This window comes from Hakea prostrata, chromosome 6 (genome assembly GCF_041222555.1).
Source record: "Hakea prostrata isolate BN-2017 chromosome 6, UWA_Hpros_2, whole genome shotgun sequence".
Lineage (NCBI taxonomy): Eukaryota > Viridiplantae > Streptophyta > Magnoliopsida > Proteales > Proteaceae > Hakea > Hakea prostrata.
Window position 1 is genome coordinate 24,624,806 of NC_142605.1, and position 24,004 is coordinate 24,648,809.

Sequence of the window (24,004 nt, forward strand, 5' to 3'; positions counted from 1 at the left end):
TTTTACACTAAATGCATCTTGCTGTTGAATGTAAATGGAGTTGCTCCAAGGTAGACCTCTCTGAAAAATTGCTTTATTAATTTGTTTTAACAGTTCATAGATCAATTATGGGTATCTACAATGATATGAAAAAAATTGCTTGGGGATTTCAGCTGCTGATTGCTTGAAAAACAAAAGACAACAAACAGAAAACAAAAATACACCAAAATTTCCTGCCGTCGAGACAAATTTCCTCTACCAGTAACCATGTGACTTTACATAAAAATGGATTAAGGATAAATCTAGTAGGTAGGTTGTTCTGTCCCTTTTAAGTCCTGCTACGAACGAGATTTTTCAATCTATAAAACAGGAAAGAAAGAGCCAAATGTTAGCCACTCAACCATTCATGTAGTCAATATCATCATCATTAAACAAATAGCTATAGACATTATAAAGAACAACCAACATGAAACCCAGATTTGATTCCAGGGAAATTTAAACACTTCCTAACTTCGCCTGGTTTTAATTCCTGAAGCAATTCTGATCTAAGTGATTGCTTCATTTTCGCATCAACTCAACGTGTTTGCTTAACACACTGTTTCTATATGGAAGACCAAGATTTGAGTAATCAAGTTTCTCCTGTTCTATTCATCCAAAAAACAGTTTCTCCTGTTCTTGACTTTTCAGTTTTAGATTTGACTATTTTTCAATTCGTTTAGTCTAACTCTCAGATCACTGAGTATTCAACTAGAATTTTGCCTTCATTTGAGAAGGTGATATAGTTCAAAATAGGAAGGGGAAAAAACCAAAACAATGAATGATACTGCTCATGTGAATAGCGTCACAGCATTAGGGAAAAGATTCTATCCAAATGTTTTGTCAAAGTAGACTTTCTATTTTCAGTTTTAGTCTTTTAGAAAGTATATTTTATTTCATTTAGGTAGATTCTAATTTAAGTTCCTCACTATCTTTGTTCTCGAAACTCGAAAGCTTATATTTTTTTTCTTCACTAAATACAGATTTGAAGGAAATTTCTCTTTTGATATTGTTTGGAATACAAAGAGAACAACCAAAACACACTGCATGCTACTCTTCATGTGCATAGTATCATAGCCCGCCCATATTTGGCCTGTATAAGAATGTTCTTCACAAGATCTTGTGGACATATCCAGAGAGAAAAGATCCAACCCTAATGCTGTCATAGTTTAGTTTTGATTTTCACTCTTAAAAAGCATATATTATTTCATTTAGGTAATACCTAATTTCAGTTTGCTATTGTTTATGTTTGGTCTGTAAATGCATTTTACACTTGCATGGGCCTTGCGAAACAGATATTCTCTAATGTAGATTGAAATATGAAGGAAAAGTAGACAAGCAATTTGTCTTACATGAGATGCTTTTTTGATGATCTAGTAGGCCCATTGGTGAAAGCTTTTATCCCATTTCTGTTTTCTTATTTAGAAAGTAGTCTTAAGATTCTAGCTTCACTTTGAACTATTTTTCCAATTAACTAGATTCTATTAGAAGTTTCAATTTCATAGGCTGTATGTATTGAGCAGTTTCCCTTTTGGGACTCTTAATTTTCTCAATTAGATTAGGAATAAGTTGGGATGTAATTGGGCAATCATGGAGTGTGAAGCTGGGCAGCGGACACAGATTAAGGGGAAAAGAGTAATGGTTGAAGCTGTGAGATGCAGCAACAGTGAGAGACAGGGTGAAGGATGATGGGTTGAGAGAGCCAGTAAGCAAACTGATCCTCAACACACACACACCCAGCTGCTGCCACACAGGGAGTACTATATCCCTTTATTTTCATCCTTCATGTTCTTTAATATGCAAACAAAGGAAGAGGGGGAGAGGGGAGGAGGGAGGAAGGGAAGGGAGTAGCTTCAATTACTCAATCTGTCATAATGCATTGATCTCCCACCGGTTTTGCTGGTTCGAGGCTAACTGTTGTATTATTTTTATATCAGCTCCTATATTTAGAACCAGAACTGCTCCTATCAAGTTAGCATTTCCCTTTTCCTCTTCTTTCTCTCTGCAGACAAAAGTTTATCTTGTTCCTTCTATTATTATCAAATTTTCTAAAAGGGTGAACCAAGAGCTAGGGGTGTAAATGGATAACCGAAATCCGCTCCCGAATGCGATCCGCTCCCGAATGCGTATCCGCATCCATTTAGCAGTATCCAAATCTGTCCGATTACTAAAGGATGCGGATATGGTAATACCCCTTTCTTACCGGTTATTATCTGTCCGATAAAATTATCCGATCAAGTTATTTATTTGGATTTATTTTTCTTGATTTTATAATTTTTTACTTGAGATTTGTGACTACATTTATAGACTTTCTAGTAAAATAACTACCAAAGTTGCTAATTTCTTAAATTTCAAACCTAGCCTCACAAATAAAATGGTAAAGATGTCAACAGGTAGTCGAAAAACTTATATTCAATCTGTATACATGCCCATTTAGAAATATCTACTTAAGAAAATAATTATCCGATTATCATCAGAATCTGACTAAATCCATCCAAAAACCGATACGATATTATCTGAATCCGTCCGAATATAATAGAATGAGGATATGGTATTACCACTACCTGGAGCCAAATTCTTCTGCACAAGCATAATTGTTGTTGTTTTTTTTTTTTCCTTGGGGGGGGGGGGGGGGAATTTTCCTGTGCAGCCTTACCCAAATTTTCCTGTCTCAAAACCTTGACCTTAGGCTACATTGTGGTCCACCAACCATTGAACCAAGGCCTGGCCCTCTCCTATCAAATTTTCCCTTTCTACTTTATTGATTTCTGGCACCAGGTCGGTAATTTCGTATATTTTTAGTAGACAACATATCCACCCTCTTCCATAATTAATATCCTGATTTTGTCTAATTGTTTTTCCCCACTTCCAAAAAGTCAAATATAAATTTCTGAGCTTACAATAACCGTGAACCTCAGATTTAGGACCAGATGTATTGGTGGTGGCCTATGGAACCTAACCCTAATTGGACATTTGGTGGGTCAAGTCACAAGGCATCCATTCACCTTCTTGGGTCCAAGGTGACAACAAGACTTCGTATATAAAATCATGTCGTGATGTCCTACCTTATATTATATCGGCTTTAACAATTCAGTAAGTGCAAATCTATTTTCATTTCCTTACTAGAAAATGTTAATATTATATCTTATGCTTTTTATGATAAGTTGACTTTCTCATATTAGGTCATTACTAGCATAATTATATCATATTGCATTGCATTTATGGCTTCTATGCAGTATATAAGTATGAAAAATCATTGGCATATTACATAGAACATGTCGAAGACATGGGAGCCTGAGAAGCCCCTAATATCACAGGACGCAGGAACAAAAGGGGAAGCACCAGATCACCACCAGCTGCTGCAGTAAACACTTGGGAGACAAGCTCAGCCCGAGGAGACACATGGCAAAGGGAAATTGGGGAGCAACCAAACCCTGGGAATATGACAGCAGGACAGAGAATGTGGTCCAGCTGGCAAGAGAGGATTGGAGAGGGAACAGCAGTTAGAAGGTTTTGAGCCATGTAATGGGCAAGGGAAAGTGTAGGGGTTATGCATGGAGTCTGTTATTGTGAAGCAAGAAAGTCCAGCTGGGGAGGGCTAAGCTCTCGGGTAAGTTGTTGAGAGTCTGTTGTTGTTCCTTCCTGTTGTTAGGTGTTTGATGGTAATGGAGGATGCTAAGTAATTCTGTTAGTTCTATGCCCTGCATTTATTTAGCAGAATATTAACGAAGATGAAAGCATGCTTATCCACCTACACTCTGCTTTTCTAGTTATTCTATGCCCTGCTGTTCCATTGCTTGTGTCTGATTGTGAGCTATATGCTGTAAGTGTGTGCTGATTGCTGTAACAAGTCTATTGGGGTCTTCACAGAGCCACCTTATTGCCTGCATCCCTCTGATACATTATGTCGTCTAATTGCCTGGACAACTATGGTAAAGTGGCCTTCTAAATTCGTTCAACCTGCCACCCCAATATCTCAGAGATATCCAGAAATTGGAGGAAGCTACAGTCTAACAGTGGCGGTGGGCAGAACAGACTCTGGATTCTGGTTGGAGTGAAACAGGTCAGGAGATCAAGCTTAGAGGTTGGTATTCAGCAGGGAAGGTTAAGAGTATGCAATGGGTAGAACTTGAAGAAAATACTAAAATATTCTGAGAGATATGATAAGCATAATCCGAAAAATTAGAAATTTTCCCAATAGATGAGGACATCAGTCCAATGGTCAACAAGCAAAAATGTACCAGAGGCAGAGAAGACGACATCGAGATCAACCTAGCTCTAGATGGGTCATAGGTTCAGAGGCTATTGGTTCATGAGGAGAATAATTGAATCGCCAGGACTATTCCATATTAAAATTGATCCAAATTGATTACTATTTCTTAGTTTGATGGTTCAAGCAACGGACTTCAAGTTATGATTTGACAGATGCCACATGGGCCCACAGGATTCCAATTTCTGTTTAGTTATTAGTATTTTTCTATCTATTGTTCTTTACCTTTCAGTTTTACTTTTACCTTGGTAGACTTCATTTTATTTCAGATAGGAGAAGATTGAGTTATAGTTGGACTCCCCAGTCTAACCAGCAGATAGGATTTACCTTCTATTTTTATTTATAAAGATTGAAGGCAGTGGCCAAAAGAATTGATGAATTAGAAAACAGAATAAAAAAATATTTCATTGTGAAGAATTTTTCCTCCTCTCCCTTTTCCGTCCTTTCTCCCATTGTGGTACTCTTCTTTCCTCTTTCTCTCTTTTCTTGGTGCTAAGGTATGCTAAATGCCTTCTTTCTCTCCCATTATTTCCTATCTTTCTTCTCTGTTGTGCTGCTATGTAACATGAACAATAGTGCCACAGTATTCTTCTTGTCGTTCATTCTACAGTACCATTAACAGTAAGACTAGTGTACCCTCGGTTACTGTTCATGCTACAGTTCTATTAACAGTGACACTACAGTACATCTAATACATCTCCTTCAGAAGTTACTGCTCATGAACATTATCTCCAATCCACTGAAACTTATAGTCAGTTTTTGCATTCCCCTACTTTAACCCTAATTATTAACATCAGACTTAGCATTGGTTTTGTCTGATATTTCTTGTTATTGGCTGCATGTATAGGACTGGCCTAACCTCTACTAAATTTAAAACACTGAAAGAACTTGCATTCCTATGATGTATGCTGCCTATGTTGCCCACCCCAATATATATATATATATATATATATAGTCTGGAAACGTGAAGACGACAAAAAGCACAAGAGAGGTGTTAGGAGATGGCTGCACTTCCCATGGTCCTCCACAGAAGGAAAGGAGTAGACACATGCATCCACCACTGAGGTACTGTTCAATTAGCTCAGCTCTTGCAATTTGGCCCTTAATACCGTTCTTCTATTATCCATTCTTCACTGAACACTGGGAGTGCTGTCCACAGTGAGCTGACTAGAGGTGGAATGACCTGGGATCGTCCAAACCTTTCTGGTGCTGATAGAGATCCGATCTTCCATACAAAATCTCTTCAGTTGCTTACTCACCTTAAGCAAGCCATACTTAATTATACTCAAAACCAAATACTAAAGACCAAACTTCCGTCACTTCCATCGGCCGGGAAAGGCACTAATGATTTCATTTCCTCTTCTTTTTGGAAGGAAGATTAGGTCCACCACATCTACATCCAGCACTTGTAGCAGCCGCCAGAGATTGACTAGCTGTGTACGACTTATAGTCATGTAATTAATATATTTTGATGTCTTTTCTGTTACTAATGAATAACAGATTCTCTTTATGCCATTGATATTGAGGTCCAAGGTGTGGATGTGAGATGTCGCCTTTCAAGTATGCAATCTAACCGTGTAGCATACCAATCATGCCCTAAACGTAGCAGTTCAAATGGTGTGTGACAGTGAAGACTAAAGATTCCTGAGTGATGTCTATAGCTGTGATTGGATCTATCAGCGGTATGAATAGAAGAACCTAACAAATGGAAAAAAAATATAAAGAATCCAACCGTTGGATAGCAGAGTACCTCTGGATTCCTTGGGTGTCAAACTTTGACCAAAATTTACTGGACTTTTCACCTAGTATTTTATCTATCAAAAGCATTTTGCCAGAAAAAAATGCATGACAAGGGCCCAAGCTTTATAAAGCCTGGGTGGAATGCCATTGGATGCGATTATTTCAGATGACTAGCTCTTAACATGCATCACAAGGGCCCAGAATTGAGAATTAATTAAGCTACCTATGTTACATTTTGGCCATCAAGGAATACTAAACTGCAAACAATATGGAAATCATGCAAGCTCGAGGCCCCCTAGCACCACAGGGATTTTATTACAGCCATAAAACAGCTTGCCTCCAATTCATTTGGTGGACAGGTAGGGAAACTTTCAAAAAAAAAAAAAAAATCAGAAAATAAGGGTTCAAAAAATGACGGGGACCAAGGGAAGGATGGTTTAGCAGCAGAAAATATATGGTGGGCAATGTAACTGAGTGGCAGAACCAAATTTGACAAGAGGAAAATCAAGGAGGAACCTATATATTCCAAGCATTCAGATTAGTACATGCAAGTTGGAATTAATCGTCAGTCAGGGAGTTCTGAAAGTTACCTACTTCAGTAGAAGAATGAAAGGCCACTTCCAAAGTCCTATGGAAGCTGGTTATGGATTGAAGAAGCCTGAATCACCAACACTGATAGCTATTAGAACGGCTATACTTGTAATCACAGCAAGCCACACTAATGCAGATCCTGTGAAAGACAAAAAAGCACTAGCAGATGTCAAAGACCAAAATCAATGGTTGCAAGTTGCAACATGATCATATGCATATATATGTTGACATATCACCTCCAGGACCTTCAGAACCACTTTTCAAGTCAGAAGTTATACTATCAGCAGGACGACCACGTGGTCTTGATGCAGTTAACTCTGGATTTGTAGTATCTTCATAAAGCTTGGAGTTCCATGTTTCAGAAGACACTATCCCTTGAAATTCTTCACTAACGAGTAAAGCTGCTAATACATCCATAAAGGACTCTTTTTCTGTTCCATCCAAGGAGTCCCATTGGCGTTGTTTAGATGACACATCTGCTTCATCAACATCTGATGTCTCATCATCAGAAGCATCTGCATCCATGGACTCTGCCTCAGTCCTGTCATCCTCTTCATCCTCAACATATGCTTTATATGTAAGTCGAAGTAATATTTCTCCAGATGATCCCCTTCCAAAAAGTCGCCAACCTCCTTGCAGTATAACAATTCTGTCTGTCGGTACAGTGTCTTGAAGAGATGCTAGCTCAACCTGAAGAATGTAAAATAGTGTGAGCATCAACTAAAATATGTCAGATAGAAAGAGATCCCGCATCTGAAAGAGGTACAACTAAAATTTACAATGTCATCTATGGTCAGATTTACCATACAGAGGTCTATAGCTATCAATTCCATAATCAAGGACAACGATCTAGAGAGAACTCCCAGAAAATTCTTTTTCTGTAGTAATTTTCTGGGATGAAACCTATAAAAACAACTCCCGAAAGGGAAAAGAAGAAAAGAAAAAACAATTTCCTTCCCATTTTGTCAATGCTTTGATAATAGAGATATGAATATTTTTGATAGTCTAAAGGCTAATGTTTATGATACATGGTGCTGTTAAAAAAATTGTCCGAGTTTGCAGCCTTTGCCTGCATCATGATTTGGGGGTGAGACCCCTAACTAAAGCCAAATGTGATTCACAGACACACACACAGAGGCGTGTGGAAATATATGTTAAATGCCAGCATATTATCCCTTCCACAGATGGTGGTGGTTTGCACAATTCTCCAAGATATTTCAAAATGTTTTGGAAGGATCAAAATCTTCAAAACAAAACAAGAATCTGGTACCTATCCAAATCCCAATCCTTAATGAACCCATTGTGCAATCTTCGAATCTCAGATTGGGACCCTATAATGGACACCAAACAGATCCAATAGGTCTGCTGATGAAGTTTGGGGATAAGACTGAGATCCTGGATTTCATGCCAAATGCACTGGCAACAAATAAAACCTGACCAGGAAGAAACCGATGCCTACTTCATTATGAACCTTTGAACATTAATATCACTGGTATAAAGGCATGGTGAATAAGCAGTACAATGTTTAAGCAGTATCCAAAATACACATGAGAATAAAAATTGAACCAAGGTATAAATAAACCAAGAAAATATGGAAAAGCAGGCCAGACATGTTTATATCTCGAAATTAAATGGAAACATGTTTCAAGATTACAATGCTTACCTCCCCTGTACCTATTGTAAAATCAGTGAATCCAAGGGAATCCTTCAGTTGGATGTACAATTTCTGTTTTCTTGGATTTGCAACAAGCATATGAAAATCCTGTGACCATGCAAAAGTGCAAGTTACTCATCATCCTAATTGCTGAACAGTTCAAGGCAAGAAACACATAGCAATATATTTCACCTGATTCCAAATTGGCTCGCCAGGTGGCCCAATGACAGTGGTCTGACTATTCTTTTTACTACGAATTGCTTGATCCCCCAAGCTTAGAACAACATAAGGATCTGTTTTTTCTGAAAAATTTTAAAATAAAATAAAAAGAACTTAGTGGATTCTTTATCAAGCAGGCAAACTTAATAATTTGCATTCAATATTGAACTTCTTAAAATGGAATGAAATGAAAGCTTGGGTGATAGCAAATATGACTACCCATCCTAAGTACAATAACATCCATGATAAGGAGGAACAACCCTTCCTCATAACCTGGAAAAATCATAAGACTGCACTGCCTGATTTAGCCGACCCCATTTAGTTGGGACAAGGCTTATTGTTGTTGTTGTTGTTGTTGTTGTATAGGAACCATGTCCCGAATGGTCAGTGCCTACAATGGTGGTGGTCTTTGGACTAGAATGGAATCTAGAAGACCCCAAGAGATGGGGACCACACTCTTACCAAGATCTGTTTGGAAAAATTTGAAAAATAAGGGAATAACTGTAGTATCAGGAAAACAAAGGACCTTTTTGAAAGGGATATGTTAAAACATTACCAAGGAATGAACCGTTTTAAGTAAATAACCAATGAATCAGTCCTTAGGTGTAAAAAGACAAAACTGCTCTTCGCTACCTCAACACAAACAGTAACCAGTGATAAACCTGTACCTATCATTAACCTCTTAAGATCCCTATGTCAATTTAAATATAAAAAATGAAAATAACCAAATTCATAGTAAATAAGCTATCCAATGAGAACCAACAGCCAAATCTAGCCCTGGACTTCCAAACTGGATCATGACAGTTAGAACAGGCTAGTGCTACTGCATCACAAAATCTAAGAAATGCTACAAAAAGAAAAAGAGAGAGGATTGTTCCTCAAGAAAGTTAATATGTAAAGAAAAAGAATACCAAAGAAAATATATGGAAGCTTTTGAGCATCTACTAGAGTCACTGATAGTTCTCCAACAAAATCCTTGTTTCCTTCTTGAATTTCCCCAGTTCTGAAATAATTTGGAATGGGGCCAACTGCCTTCCCCTTTTGGAAATCAAGTACAATCTTCTTCGGACGTACAAAGAGCCGAGGTAGATCCTCCGTCAAAAGCTTAGTCAAGAACCTAGGGATATGCAAGGTAAATCTTCAAAGTTAGGAAATGGATGCAGAAGAACCAGGCACAAGAGAACCATATACAGAGCATCCAAAATCACTATAAAATAATTTTTCTCATAGACTTCATATACAGGTTATTGTAACAAAATGCACAAGGATTTAAGTATTGATAAAAGTATGGTAAAATGGTTGATCTTAAGAGAAGTAATATATCATATCGTAGTGTGTCGAAGATATGCAAAGTACTCCAATATACACATAGAAATGACCACAAAACACATGGGTTTGCTTAGAGTACATATAAATATAGTTTTAAAGCATAAAACATTTTATTGTGCAGTACATAAATATATAACAGCTTGAGGCAAGGAGTTGGATCATTTTCACCTATTCGATGGCGTATAACTAGCAGGAAGAAAAGGAGAGTTGCTACTTTTTAGCTTGTATTGCTCAATGTTGACTCAAAATATATTTGAGACAATATCACAAACGTTGTTATGTATATGGTTTACGTATTATAGAATGGCTCATAATTGATGTCAGTTCAGTCCTATTGCTTTTTAAGTTATTCTACTTGAATTACATGTATTCTGCTGATCATATGGATGACAAACTCAATAGCTATGCTAGCGCATATAAGCAATTTACATCCTGAAGAATGAGAAAGCTACCAGTCTAAGATCACTAGATCCATTATAATACATCTTTTAATCACCGGATCAAGAGAACAAATAGCAAAAGAAGGGTCTAAACCTCTTCATTCACAGTACATCATCGTCAAAGATGCCTTTCGAACCTCTTATACCAGCTCATCTGTGGAGTCAGCTTTGACTGACCAAAGCTGAAGCTCGTAAGGTTCAGAACATCCCCAACGGTCATGAACATGAGCCAGTGCAGTATGAAATTGAAGGCTGCACCCATAACCATCCAAATACGTGTTATGGAGTTTCCCCACATTATAGGCTACAGGCCTCCCTGAATTTGGTTCTGACATTAATGCATTAAATAGTTAATGCTCCAGTACAAGCAGAGTTAGAAAAGTAAGCAACTTACCTCTTTCTCAACGGAAGGTCAGCGATTTCAGGCATGCTCTGTCCAGTCATCGGTCTTCCTATTTCTTGAACCTATTTTTTACGAAGCATATGGATCTACTTTAATGTTAACTAATCCTTCTCGTTCTAACTCATCTTCTCTCTCTCTGCTTTGACTATGGGATACCAGGCTATTATGGAACAGTATGTGTTAAAAGAGTGGATGCTGTCCATCCTATGAGGACAGATTTGCTGCTAAGATCGGATAAGCATTCAGTTACCTTGCATTCGACTCCTATTCTTTTGTTATATATCTGATGACATGAAACTTGAAGAAGCCCTTTTAGTTGCCCCTCTACTGGATTGGTAGGCCAGAGAAAAAGGCTTTCATCTGCCAGTTATTTTGGCTTTTCTGCAGTGACAAACAAAAGGCATTCAGTGGTTCATAGGCCAGAACGGGTGCATGGCAAAGTGATTGGTGATGGCCTGTCCCTTGTATTCTGAGTGACATGACAGTGGTCACTGTCATGAATCAGACAAACAGCCAGCTGCTCAAACAATGCCACAGAGGATACATCCAGGCCAGCAGCAACCTTGCTTCTTTTAATTCAACGTCATGGTGGAAATAGAAAGTCTTCCAATATCACATGATGGAGAATATGATTGAAAGGTCTCTTTTATGCATGATGTCTTAAATAATAGAGGATTAGAAGAAAATAAAAGGAATAGCCCTGCCTCTCTTTCTCAGGTTCTCAACGACTTAAAAAATGGCTGTTTGGACCAACCAAACCAGCAATTTCCTTCTTTTTTTAGTTGGGAAGCCAGAAGAAGTCTCTCCATTGTTCCTCACAGGAGCAAAGCAGTCCAAGAATCGACCGCCACTATTCCACTCATATGTTCTTTTCTTTTTTGTGATGCTACAGAACCACGACAAGTAGGACCTCAAGACACAACACCACCTATAATGCAAGGAATAATGAACTCACATCACAATACCATTTTCTTCTTGGACATAGGCGAACAAAGTCTAGTTCAGTTTTCAGGGTGAAAGCCCTGAAAAATGCTTCATCATTTCCGAGTGTACCCTCTTTTACATCTAAAAAAGGATGTTAGAGGCTTAGAGCAAGCTTAAAAGCAGTTGCATGCTAGTGCACGCATCCATTTTGAAGCATCCTTGCCTTGTATTCCCTCAATATTTTACGGCTTCTTATATGGTTGGCGATCTTGGTAGCCTTGGTTGGGTAAGGCCAGCCAAGGACCAGTTCTTCCAGGATAACAGAATAGGTTTCAGGTGTCAAGTAGGGAAGTCTTAATTGAGTCTGGCATGGTCTGAAGGGGATAAGGCTTGAGAGATTTGATGTTCAAGTTAAAGGGGGCAGTTCAATCCTAATATGAAGTGATTCTGATGATAGAATCTCTATTCCTAAGTTTTAGGAGTGTTGAGAAAATTTAGGAGTCAAAGGTCAAAGAAACTAGAGATCGAATCAGGGTCTGAAATTGGGATTGAATGGAAGTCTTGTAGGGGATCACTTTCAGAAAGGGGCGAAATAAGCTTGCAGGTTTAATGGAGAATAAGGATCAATAATGGTGATCACACTACACTGCTGTAAGGGGGATTGTGTGGGTGAAACAAGGGTTACTACAATAGATATCTCCTGCAGGAATGGTCTCAGTGGTGAAATGACTTGCAGGTTAATGGAGAAAGAAAGATAGAACTAAGTTGAACAGCCTTAAAAAAAAAAACAGAAAATAGAGAGAGGACGACTGGGCGGGAAGGGGGAACTTGATCTCCTGCATAGGTTAAAGGCCTCGGAAGTCTTCTCCACCTTGGCAAATCAAGAATGGCCATCCAACAGCCAATCAGAGCTAGGTTCCAAACCTAAAGCCAACAGGCAACAAGGCTCGACACCAATGGCAACTATCTCCAAGAGAAAATAAAGGTAACAGAAACAAAGCTGTGAACAGAAATTGAATACTACAAACTCTATCCAAGTTAAACTCCAACAGTTGAGCTTAAATAGAGGTTGTGATCAGCTAACAAACCAAACTAATACAAGGAAACCAAAATTAATTTCACTTCCTATTTGGAAAAGAACTCCTAAACACCGACTAACTTAATAGTCCCTATCTTTTAGGAGACAACAACGAAGTCAAATAATTATATAGAAGTCCTCCCACACATGCAGGCTTCAAGGAGCTGATCAGTGAGATGCTAACTCAGCAGGTATGTGACTTACTTAAGTGGTCAACTTAAATTGACCAACAAATAAAAATCCTAAATAACCAAATCAAAAGATAAAAGATTGAAAACAAAATGTCCATACTATTTTCATACTTGGACCTTGTACCCTCATTTTAGGCCCATTACAGCTTAATCCCAATGCATTCAGAGCCCACAACCTAGGGAATCCAACCCTAGGCTTGTTTTAAAGAAAATAAGCTCATATTCGTGGCGGATCTGCATCAGGTCTCTTTCCATGATTCCTCACTCCAGCCGCTAAGCTAAACTAAAGAATGCTGCTTTCTCCATTCTCTGTGACTGAATTCAAGCATAGCTGTTGCATTTTTATTTTTTATTTTTTATTTTTTTTTTTTTGGGGGGGGGCGTGGGGTGTGGTCAACAAGCAAAGCTTTTGTTGCACTTCAGGCAGAGGAATTCATCAATTCAATATGAGCTGACCCAACCTCTTCCAACCTTGCCCGCCACCCCATCAAGTCAATTGTTAAATGTTGGCTCTAAATATATTTGACTCTGTATACAAACAATATTAGATGCATGATTTATGAAATAGGCCATAATTTGATGTCACTTTATTATTATTGCTTATTTAACCTGTTCTACTTGAATTATGTGTTCGAGACTTCGAATACTAAACATTGTGAAGAATTGGCCATATCAGTATGTCTCTGGCATACACTACTACTTAGGGTTCTAATCAAATTACCATTTTGGGTAAAAAAAAGGTTGTACCCAGTACATGAGGCTTCACATTTGGTAGGGTTTGGGAGGATCAAATGTATGCAGCTCGTTACCAAGCACTCAGCAAGTGAGCATCTCACCTACACACCAAGCATGAGCATTTTGGGTGTGATTCTTGAGAAAAGGTTCTTGCCACAGAGCGGTAGGACCTGGGCTGAATCCAACTGGTTTTCATGGGGACAACTGGGCCAAGTCAAATCAGCCCAGTTAGTCTTCTAAAAGGACAAAAAAGAGGCCAAAACACTGTTCATGTGAACAGTGTCACAGCCCTCTTTTGGCCTTGAAGGAATATTATTTAAAGATTTTGTGGGGGCCCAAGAGTAGATTATGTAAAGATCTTTTATGAAGACTGGAGACTTTATGTGATCTTATTTAGTTTCTATCTTAGTGTTCCGAAGTCTCAAATAGTTGGTTTCTACTTTGGAATTTGTGCATGTAGCTGATTTATAAAGCCTAGATTCGGATTTTTAATTCTAGTAAGTTTCTATTGCTGGGAATACTAGCTAGCTCAGCAAAATCCAGTAGTTTCTATATTCTATGTAACTCGGAGAGCAAGTATTACTGTATTAGGTTAGGACCATCTGATTGGTAGTTCTCATTCAGACACAGATTTATGAAATTGTTTAATGAAGCTTTGTGTGCTGATATGCCCAGTCATATGGATATTTAATCCTCACTCAATATAAATCATTTATATGACCATGGTGTCCAACATAGTACATCTAAAAAGAAAGTACAAAAGCCTAATCCAGAAGCTAAAACAGACGAGTTGATGAAACTTAAATGCAGCAGGCAACATAGTGCAACATTAGAATCCAGCAAGAGAAGTGCACTTACATTGAGAGAACAGGAATTGCTGAAGGATGACCATCATGCACGGAGAAAAGAAAACAGATTGTTAATAGACTCAACTTCTGAAGAAAAAGCAAAATTCTAACTGATTTAAATGGAAGATATAATATTCTAATTATTCAACCTAAAAAAAAAAGCATAGAGAATGTCAATTTTCTGATATAACAGGAAAACTTCAGCCCTTCGTGTGTCTACATCGTGAGTGGAGGAGAAGCAAAGGAGTGAGGGGAAAAATGAAGATTGGTGAATTGATAAAATAAAAAAAAAATTAAAATTGACCAAACTGATTGATGACAGATGACTAGAGATAACATGTATCAGATGTTCTTTTTCTGAGGTTTCCAGTATGTTATGTGATGGGTCTAACCATCTAAAGATTGAACCCAGGTAAAACAGATCACAGACAGGAGAATTGAATAGAAGAGAAAACAGATATGAAATAGAGCAAGCCATATTTGACAAGAAGTCTGGTCAGAGACTACAACGGAATGAAATACAGTCTGTAAATCTAATCAGATATAGAAATATGGAAGAATCCTAGGGAGGAAAGGGTTCTTGAAACAGAATTCCAGAACACAGTATCAATATAAGAATTTTTTATGTTCAGAACAGAAATTGAGCAACTGGATAGTCAAGAATAATGGCAACAGAGATTTAAACAACCATCAGAAATCAGAAACCAGAAGACTCACTCAAGAATTTAGAAAATATCCTAGAACAAGGGCTCTTCATAAATCAATGGGAAGATAATATTTTGAAATTGAAAACAAACCAGATTTCATAAATAATCAAAACAGAAATTGAAAGAAGGGAAATAGAATGCACAGGGGATGGAAATATGAAATGACCAGAAAAACAATCTGAGAAGAAGATGAAAAGAAGAGCAGGTGCATCTCAAACTTCAAATAACTAAATATAGTCAACTTATGGGAAAAATAAAATACAAAAAATGATTTTTCTATAAATAGTGATTCTCGTACATAATTTTAGCAAAATAGCAAGATAGCCACTGCTAACTAGTCAGAAGAATCATATAACCTTCTGAATCATCCAACTAGGTCAAACCATTCAGTTCAAAATGAACACGTGATAATCTTATTGATTTAGAAGTTAAGGAGGAGAAAAAAGAAAGATGCATTTTTTGCAGCCCCTTACTAGTGAACACATCAATCAACCCTTAATAAACTAACAGGATCACTGTTTAGTAGTTTCAAGGTTCACAAGAAATCAAGGTTTAACATGAGAGAGAGTGTGAGTCTCCATGTGTGTTTGCATGTGTGTTAAACAATAGAAGAGCTACACAGGTTAAAATATAGTACATTATGAGTTATCAAACACCAAAGGATATTATGAACTTCTTTTATAATGGATGATGGATACATGTGCATATGCAGCATTTTTTCTTCCCACTTATATCATCAAGTCAAACAATTAAACCTGTTGTTTGTTGACATACATTGTTCTAGCTCTTATTCAGTGGCTCAAGCTTCTGGGATAAATGGTTGTAACTCAGTATCAGAGCTAGGAGGTAGCATCTTCAACCCCTTCTGTGAGAGGTTTTTGATGTGTCTTGTTGTGCCCTTACTTTTTATACCCTTGGTGCCAGATGAATGCTCATGGGCAGAGCCATGTGAGTGTGGCTTGATATTGCAAGGGTATGTAAGTGTAAGTGTGTCTTGCTATACATAGTTCTAGCCCTTACTTAAAAGCTCCAGCTCTTAGGATAAGTGGTAGTAATAAAACCCAATGGCAACAAAACATATGAATTTGATACAGAAAGCCATTTCAGGTCGGACTTGAGGTCTGGCTTTAGAAGATTGAGATAGTTTGGAAATTTAATGAATAAAGTTATGATTAAGGAAGGAATGTAATAATTAGTTCAGTCACATATATTCCCCCCCCCCCCCCCCCCACCACCCAAAAAAAATAGAAAGGAACTAAGGGAGAAGCCTGATGAGGATGAAAAGGTTTTAAATACTTGAGAAACTACGTCATACCCATAAGATTGAAGAGACGAAATGGTGATAACTCAAACTTTATCTTTGGAAGTGAGACAAATGCCCATGAGACTGCACCCACCCATGGCTCTGATGGTATCAGCCGCAATTTGACCCATAGTTCTCCATCAATATCAAAATCCCGAACACCAACTGGTACCATTATGGGAACAATGCCAAACTTCAGTGAGAGCATTAACAACATCCGCGCACCGCCTGTATACCGGAGGCCTATCTGGTACCTACGTATGCCAACAAGAGGATGAGGGTGCAAGACGTGAGCAAAATGATGATACACTAATAATCAGTTCAAAAAGTGGCAGCCAAAGAAATTATGTAACATCGGAAAATATTCATTTTACATAAATTTTTACCAAATTTAGAATAGCTAAGGTTTCAAAACTGGGGATTGCCATTTCCATTCTCATAAATAACAGAAAATATTACAATATTGATTGCGTAGCAAATGGTTCATAACATCCAACTTCAGCCAAAATAAAATTTAAGAAAATAAACAGCAAATATATAACTTCACACTTTGACAAGTGTGGCTCTAGCCCCATTTGATTCTTTTAAGTGCTCCAGCGGAATGCAATAAATGCTGCACATATTAATGTAGATCAGATGTACTAGCCTGGCTGGACAAACAAGAGGCATTTTGGAAGCCGAGGCCAAGGAGAACACTAAAACTAGCCATCACTTCAATCAAGGGTGGCTCAGGTATTAAATTGTATATTGAAAGTCTATAGTATGTAAACAATAATTTACTATAATTTTGGGTCTTAAGTGGTTATCAATAGGTATTTTGAGTCTGGTTTTGGTCAGTGTTGCAATGGGATCTGGCTACGGAGCTTTCTAAGTCCAGTTTGCTTTTAAGCTCTGTTTCAGTATTAGAATGTGATTAGGAGTCCAAACTCCGAAACAGAACTGGTACAGCAAAAAATCATATAGATGTAAGCACCCTCCCAATTGATACACAGTCGAGTAATTGAACAGTTTTATGAGTTTTACTGCTGCATATGGATGCCTGTGTCAACAGTTTCTTCTTCTTAGGTCTTTCCGCTCGAATCAGAATTCAATCCCTCTTATTAACATGTGATGTCTCCTTCCTTGCATCTATTCTTCTTCAATCTTCTTATTTCAACACCAGCATCAATACCCCATTTTATGGCCATCTTCCTCTATTTTATTCTGTATCTTCTTTGTTGGTGCTTAGTTCCATTCGACTTGGAAGGCAAGGTTCTGTTGTTAATAATTATCATCTATCAATTCATAGTTTTGAAAATGAACACAACCTTCCATTAATGCAAATTTAAACCACAATGTCTTCTCTGACTCATAGTTGCAGACCCATTGGACCTCTCATACAAACTAAGACAACAGAGATATTCCAGGAATTGATAGAGTAGACTACTAGGCATCCTCAACTAGAATTTGGGAGTTACGCAACAAATTATATTTAAGACATTAATTTCTTTTGAAATCTGGGGTATTTCATATTTTCTGACTTTTGAAATCTGGGGTGTTTCCTATTTCCTGACTCTCGGCTCTATCTTATTTTGTTAGTTTTCTCTTTTCATGTTTTCCTATCTGAACATGATGCAGAATCCCTTGATTGGTTGGACCGGCATGCTAGATTTTGGAAGCCCAAACCTAGGGAGAACCAGTCCGATGATTTTCAGTCCAACAAGGGCTGGAACTAATTAGTTTTACATTTGTACTTTCTTTTTAGTTTCATACTTCAACTAGGATATGCGCTATTTTTCTTTAAATACATGCTTGTAACCCAACAATTGATAGAACGATTGAATGAATGGAGATAAAAGTTTTGAGTGTGTAATTTTACGAATTGTGATTGTGTGATCTGTTCCTCCCTTCCCTGCAATTTATCCTTCTCCCTACAGGCCCACCATTATATATTCCCTATTCGGTTTCTCATTCCTACATTACATTTTGACATATTATTTTTCTTTATTTCCACCTCAATGCATTTCAATCTCTAATTGATCCTAGCATCTTCCCCTATTTGTGATTGGTATTTGAGCCATTACCGCTGCTGTTTCTTTAACCTACCCATGATTGAACCCTCACATACTATCAATCCTGAGTTTTATAGGCTGTACAAAGAACTCCTAGAGAAACAATAGAGAAAACTGATGTTCAAAAATACTTGTCAAGGTGTCCCCTAGGCATCAAGGATCTTTCTTTGGTCCAAGTCAACCGCATCTCCATGAGTTTACATTAATTTATGCATATTTTTTTGTTATGAATATGTACATAGTCTATCCTATGCGGCTACAGCTGCAGCTACTCTTTGTTTATGAAGCGTTGGCTTTCTCAAACTGGGCCATTACGAGCATAATAATATCATATTTCATTGATATGACTTCTATGTTGCATATTTACATAAATTTATCACTGCCATAATATATGTAGTCACAAACTGCAAACGACCTTCAAATGCCTAGTCATCATGACAACTAGGTTCTCAACAACAAGAGCATACCTCAAGTATATGACAACACAAAATTATTGTGAAGCTATAAGAACAAGCTGACTCACATAAGGGAACACTCAATCAGATTCGTCAGTGATGATAAGGCTGGACAAGTGATACAAGGTAGGATCATCCACTCCAGTTGTAAGGACAGGGGCTCTTTAAATTACAATGCACCATTAACACATAGCTGGAACCAATGATGCCATTAGGCATCACTTGACAGTTTCCAGTAGATACTACGGCATAAAGGTCAAGGTTATAGATTTCAATGTAGAGAAGGGACCAGAAGCTCTATTTAGCCAGTTCACTTAAGTCAAAATAGATCAGTAGATTTTCGCATACAAATCCTTTCCAATTGATAAAATTTTAATCTCATCCTTTGATCTTTCCCTAGTTTCTCTTACTCCTTAAACCTACTGTGTCCTGTGTCAGGTTGTATTCCTCCAGTCTAATATAGTAACGGGTTATCTAGATTAGGCCTTGGTTTTTTCCTTCACACTGAGGGATTTTCCACACAATAATGGAACTTGCCAGGGGTTCTATGCTGTTCCTTAATTGCTTAGCTTGCAGCCTATGATATTTTGCTATTATGCTTGATTAGGTGTTTGCATTGATTTGGCTATACGTTGCACCTTGGCATTGATTCGCATGTAGAAGGAAAAGCTGGACAGTTAAAAGAATTCAAGTGAAGAAAAAAAAGTCATACATCAAGAATAGTCCCTATATTGGTAGAAGACAAGTTTGGGCTGTCTTTAATGTGGTTTGTCTGGTGAGCTTAATAAAAAACCTAGAAGTTTAGTCCAAGGGGTGTATGCAAGTTATGAATCTTTTTCTAAGTGCCTAATAAGCAGTTTTGTTGTAGTCCATTCTAAATACCTAATGGATTTAGGACTCTAGTTATGTTGTTTTCAGGTACTGCTCAATCAAGCAGCGTTTTGAATTGTTTTTGGAATAGAGTAGGCCTAATCATACTAGGATTCATATTTGGAGAATTTTCTATCAGAGTAAATACCTGCCTTATTGACTTGCAAGATTAATTTGACTTTTGGCTAACCAGATCGGTTACTTGCAGCCTTATAGCAGTATTCAATTCTCCTATGGAATGACATAGATTGGGAATTAAAGAAAAGTGTTCCAGTCCAAGCGGCTCCCATTACTGCAGGTTTTGGAGGGGTAATTGTACGCAGCAACACCCCTGCTTTGTCAACTGTGCATTACCATGTTTTGAAGCCACAACTTATCCATTTGTCAAAGGCTCACCCACTTCCAGATGGACAATAAAAAAAATAGATCTGGTACTTATACTCCCTAAATCTGGAACATTTTTATTCAATTCCAATTTAAGATGAGCTAGGCCAAAAAGTAGGTAAGTAAAGGCTGAGCTTATTTTTATAACAAATTCTTTCTTAGCCCGATATTAATGTCTATTTCTTTTGAAATCCCTATTCTGACTTAGCTATTAAGAACCTACAACCATACAGGTGCAGATCCAGCACCAAAAAGGCCTTCTTTGTTAGGAAGCAACTTAGTTTGATACATACACACATTGGGCCTTCAATGGTTGGGTTACCCTTGTAATAATGGACCTAAACATGGTTACATAAGTTGCATATAAAGTTACCAACACTCAGATTATTTTTCAGTTTTTTAGTCAAAGTCAAATTGAAACTCTTTGATATAACTTAAGTCAAGGACTTTGGAGTCTTTCTACTTCCAATTAGCATATATTTAAGGTTACTTCACATCCTCCATGCATGGGAGAGCTACTGTTTTGGCTTGTAAAGTCATTATGAATGTATTAGGTGATCCCACACTCCCACAAAAGTGGCAGAGTTGACCTGTTAATGTTTTAAAGTCCTTTTAAGCAGTTACCAGGTCTTGGGAGTTGGTTAGTTAGTTGCTATTAAGTAACTCTTTTCCCACTAGGAGTTGAGTTTGTTTCCTACTTTCTGACGAAGTATTATGTCACTATTTATCCTCCATCATTGAAGAGTAAAAGAAAACAAGTTAATTGTGAATTGGATGGAGAATATCAGGTCCAAGACCTCTTCTTCCTCTTTGAGACTATTAGGCAGTACTCTCTATCAGTTGACCAACAGGTCTGGCACTACGCAGACCAACACTGGGAGTCTGAGACCTATCCATCCTCCACAAGCAACTGCCGGGCAAACTCTACTGGTTCACCAGGCAGGTCTGGGACCTAGGACCTAGGCAGATAATCCCCATTCCCCATTCTTCCCAGGACTAGGGACCTTTCTTCTATCTGTTCTCTTTAACTTTTTTCCTTCCAGTTTGAAGGAATCTCCCCCCTCCCTCTTCCCCCCCCCCCCAAAACACATTAACCTGTACTTCTTCCTCAAGGTGCTTACCCCATTAGAAACCTATTTCTCACTAGTAGAATAGATTGAAACCTTAATGACAACCTTCCCTTGACAGCAACTACATTTGATTGGAGTATCATTGCCATCCCCTCATTCAAAAGTTGCTTGAAATCCTCACAAACCATTGGACCTGCCACTATTGTTCATTAAGAGATTAGCCATCAGAATTCCATCTCCTTTTGAGAAGACCCCCCATTCTTACAGCCGGTAGTTCCCCCTCTAGGTCCTTTGACCTCAGGTTCCTAATTTGTCTCAACTAACCCTAAAACTAAGGAGACATCAATATTGGCTGAAACTTAAACCAGTCCTTCCCCTAGGCCTGCATACTATTCCTGTAAAGCCCCATCTCCATCTAACACTTTGTAGTCCCTAAACAGCCCCCTCCTTCCTAGACACCTGGGACCTTATTTTGGTTTTGGTTTTACTTAGATTCTGGCAACATTAGCCATTGGATGGTCCTTAAACCCAAAGCTACGAGACCTACCTTATGCCCACCACATTTCCTTGTGGTCCATCCTCTGAAAAATCCATAAGGCTGCCCTGTGCTATGTCAGTTATACAAATATAACCATTTAATCATCTTAGACTCACAATATCACAAGAAAAGGTAGAGAGAGAGAGAGAGAGTGAGTGAGTGAGAGAAATATAGCAGAACGGCAATGCAAATAACGAAAAGCAGAGAATGAGCAGAAACAAATTTGAACCCAAACTTCAATCCAATATGACGGTTTTTGGACAACGTACTGTAAATCATTAACACGCCGAGAAGTTCTCCGTTCAACATTCCGCACTGACAGCGGTTCCTCACCTAGCGAGAACTGCTTTATTTCAACTCTTTCCACATAGTCTGGTTTCTTCAGATTATCAATGACAGGCTGAAGCAACCCAATGAGCCAATTCTCAAGCCCTCCTCTGTAGACCTTCCATAGTTTGCCCAAAACCATGTTCACCCACTCAACAGACTCTTTCCTTTGTAGATCCTTCTCAAGGAATAATGAAAAGCTTGTAGGAACCTGAGGCCATGTACCAGACAGAGCATCCCGCTGTGATTTATTTCTTCTCCTCGAAGTCCAAAGTTTATCAAAAACAACCCCAACAAAGAAAAAGAAGACAAAAAGACCTGCAACGTTCCTATTGATTGGAGGTGCAGGAATCGGATGAATTACCCCTAGCTGAGTCCTGAGCTTATCGACCAGAGGATCTTCTTGGAAACCAGTAAAGTTTGATGCCATTTGCATAGGCTCCTGTTCCAATTGTCCTTGATCCACCTCACCTGATAACTGGTTAGTAACTAAGGATTTTACACCCTTCCTCGCTGAATTGCGAAATTCAAAATTCAAGTTCGTGTTCCCACAATCACTAGGAAGCGAACATGCTCTGGACATCCATTTTCTTCCAAAACCTCCATTAGGAACAACTTTGAAGAATACCCTTTTGCCAGAAGACCCATTTAACCTAGACTTCGTTACCTTTCCACTTCCATCTCGAACCCTGTCTATCTCGCAAGGACAAACAGAAGGCGAAACCCACCAAATTTGCGAGACAGCTGATTGCAAAACCATTTAAACTACAAGAACTCACAGCCCAAAACAAAAGTAGGGCCGTCCAATTCACACACAATAGACTGGTAAACATGAATTCAGGGCCAGATTGGCAGGCACGAACACTGACCAATCTGACCAATTTTGGTACCTTCCTCGCTATAGCAACACCATCATCCACACCTGGACAGAATGCTAATAACCCTATGCTGCAAAGTCATTGCAGGATCGAAACATCCACGAAATTAACAGTCTTTCAGAAACTCGAATCGCCAAAAACATAACCTGGACAGCTTCAGATTAGAAGAGGCTTGATTCAAGTCCATAAGTGACCAAATATCTATGAGAAAACCCGTGAAAGGATGGAAGAACAAATCATTCACGACTGATTCGGGCCAAGGTAAAGGTTTTCAAAAAGTAAAACGTAGCCAATAAATAACGATATTGATATGAGATTGAAAGCGAAATCAGTAGTTAAAAGAATTGGAGTTCTGGGGATATGAGGTTGAGTTTCGAGGAGATAAAAAGGGAGACGATGACACCAGGATCTTGTGGAGTTGTACACAAAAAGGGGTCCAACACTCATTAGCCATTTGGAAGAAGCTGGTTGGAAGTTTCGATTGCAAATCTGGCGCGTGGATAAAAAATATTTTGAAAACCTGGAAATTTTTTGTGAAGTTGACCTGGAATTTTTTGTGGTTATTGGTGATGGACCTGGTTCAAGAAGGACCAAGGAGACCGCATCACACAAAGATTTTGTTAGGCTAAAAAGTTTTTGGATACGTGGCATAGGTCAACTGTATAGCTTCTGGTAAAAGATTCACATAAGAAATTTAAATTCAAGGTTCGTTTTGTCGCATCAAATCTTCGCTAAGAGAGTGTTTTTTATAATTGTCACTTGGGATGTTTTTTTATTATGGGTGCGAACCTAAAACCTTCCTGTGGAAAATTTGACTTTTAACCGCTCTACTAATCCACCATTGAAATGTCTAATTCATTTTGTCAACACTAAGAAGTAGATCTTCATGCTAAAATGTCTGATAAAAAGACATGAAAGAAGTACAATTGATCTCCACTCTTGAATATAATGAGAGTTGATTTTCATATCTCAAAGTACAACCCA

At 38.2% G+C, this 24,004-nt stretch overlaps 1 protein-coding gene across 2 annotated transcripts; it reads right to left on the minus strand.

The window, feature by feature from the left end:
- Window positions 1-23,407, minus strand: NTMC2T5.2 (Calcium-dependent lipid-binding (CaLB domain) family protein). Of its 2 annotated transcripts, none has more exons than XM_089160096.1 (9): window positions 22,085-23,407; window positions 16,460-16,701; window positions 14,448-14,466; window positions 9,401-9,606; window positions 8,463-8,572; window positions 8,280-8,378; window positions 6,853-7,306; window positions 6,620-6,755; window positions 1-338 (listed from the first exon to the last, which is right to left on the minus strand). In XM_089160096.1, the coding sequence occupies exons 1-8, from the start codon at window positions 22,900-22,902 to the stop codon at window positions 6,667-6,669; spliced, it is 2,037 nt and encodes a 678-aa protein (XP_089016222.1). In that variant the 5' UTR covers window positions 22,903-23,407; the 3' UTR covers window positions 1-338; window positions 6,620-6,666. The 2 variants fall into 2 exon arrangements, 1 of the variants encoding a protein (XP_089016222.1); XR_016174118.1 differs by having other exon boundaries at window positions 2-338; window positions 6,616-6,755.
- Window positions 23,408-24,004: the final 597 nt, after the last annotated feature.

Bases quoted from the DNA above. Each gene is read 5' to 3' on its own strand.
- NTMC2T5.2 (XM_089160096.1), bottom strand. From the start codon at position 22,902: ATGGTTTTGCAATCAGCTGTCTCGCAAATTTGGTGGGTTTCGCCTTCT. The intron at 7,307-8,279 runs GTAAGCATTGTA...TACATTCTTCAG, and splicing joins TTACAATAGGTACAGGGGAG to GTTGAGCTAGCATCTCTTCA. The intron at 6,756-6,852 runs GTGATATGTCAA...TGTCTTTCACAG, and splicing joins TGGTTCTGAAGGTCCTGGAG to GATCTGCATTAGTGTGGCTT.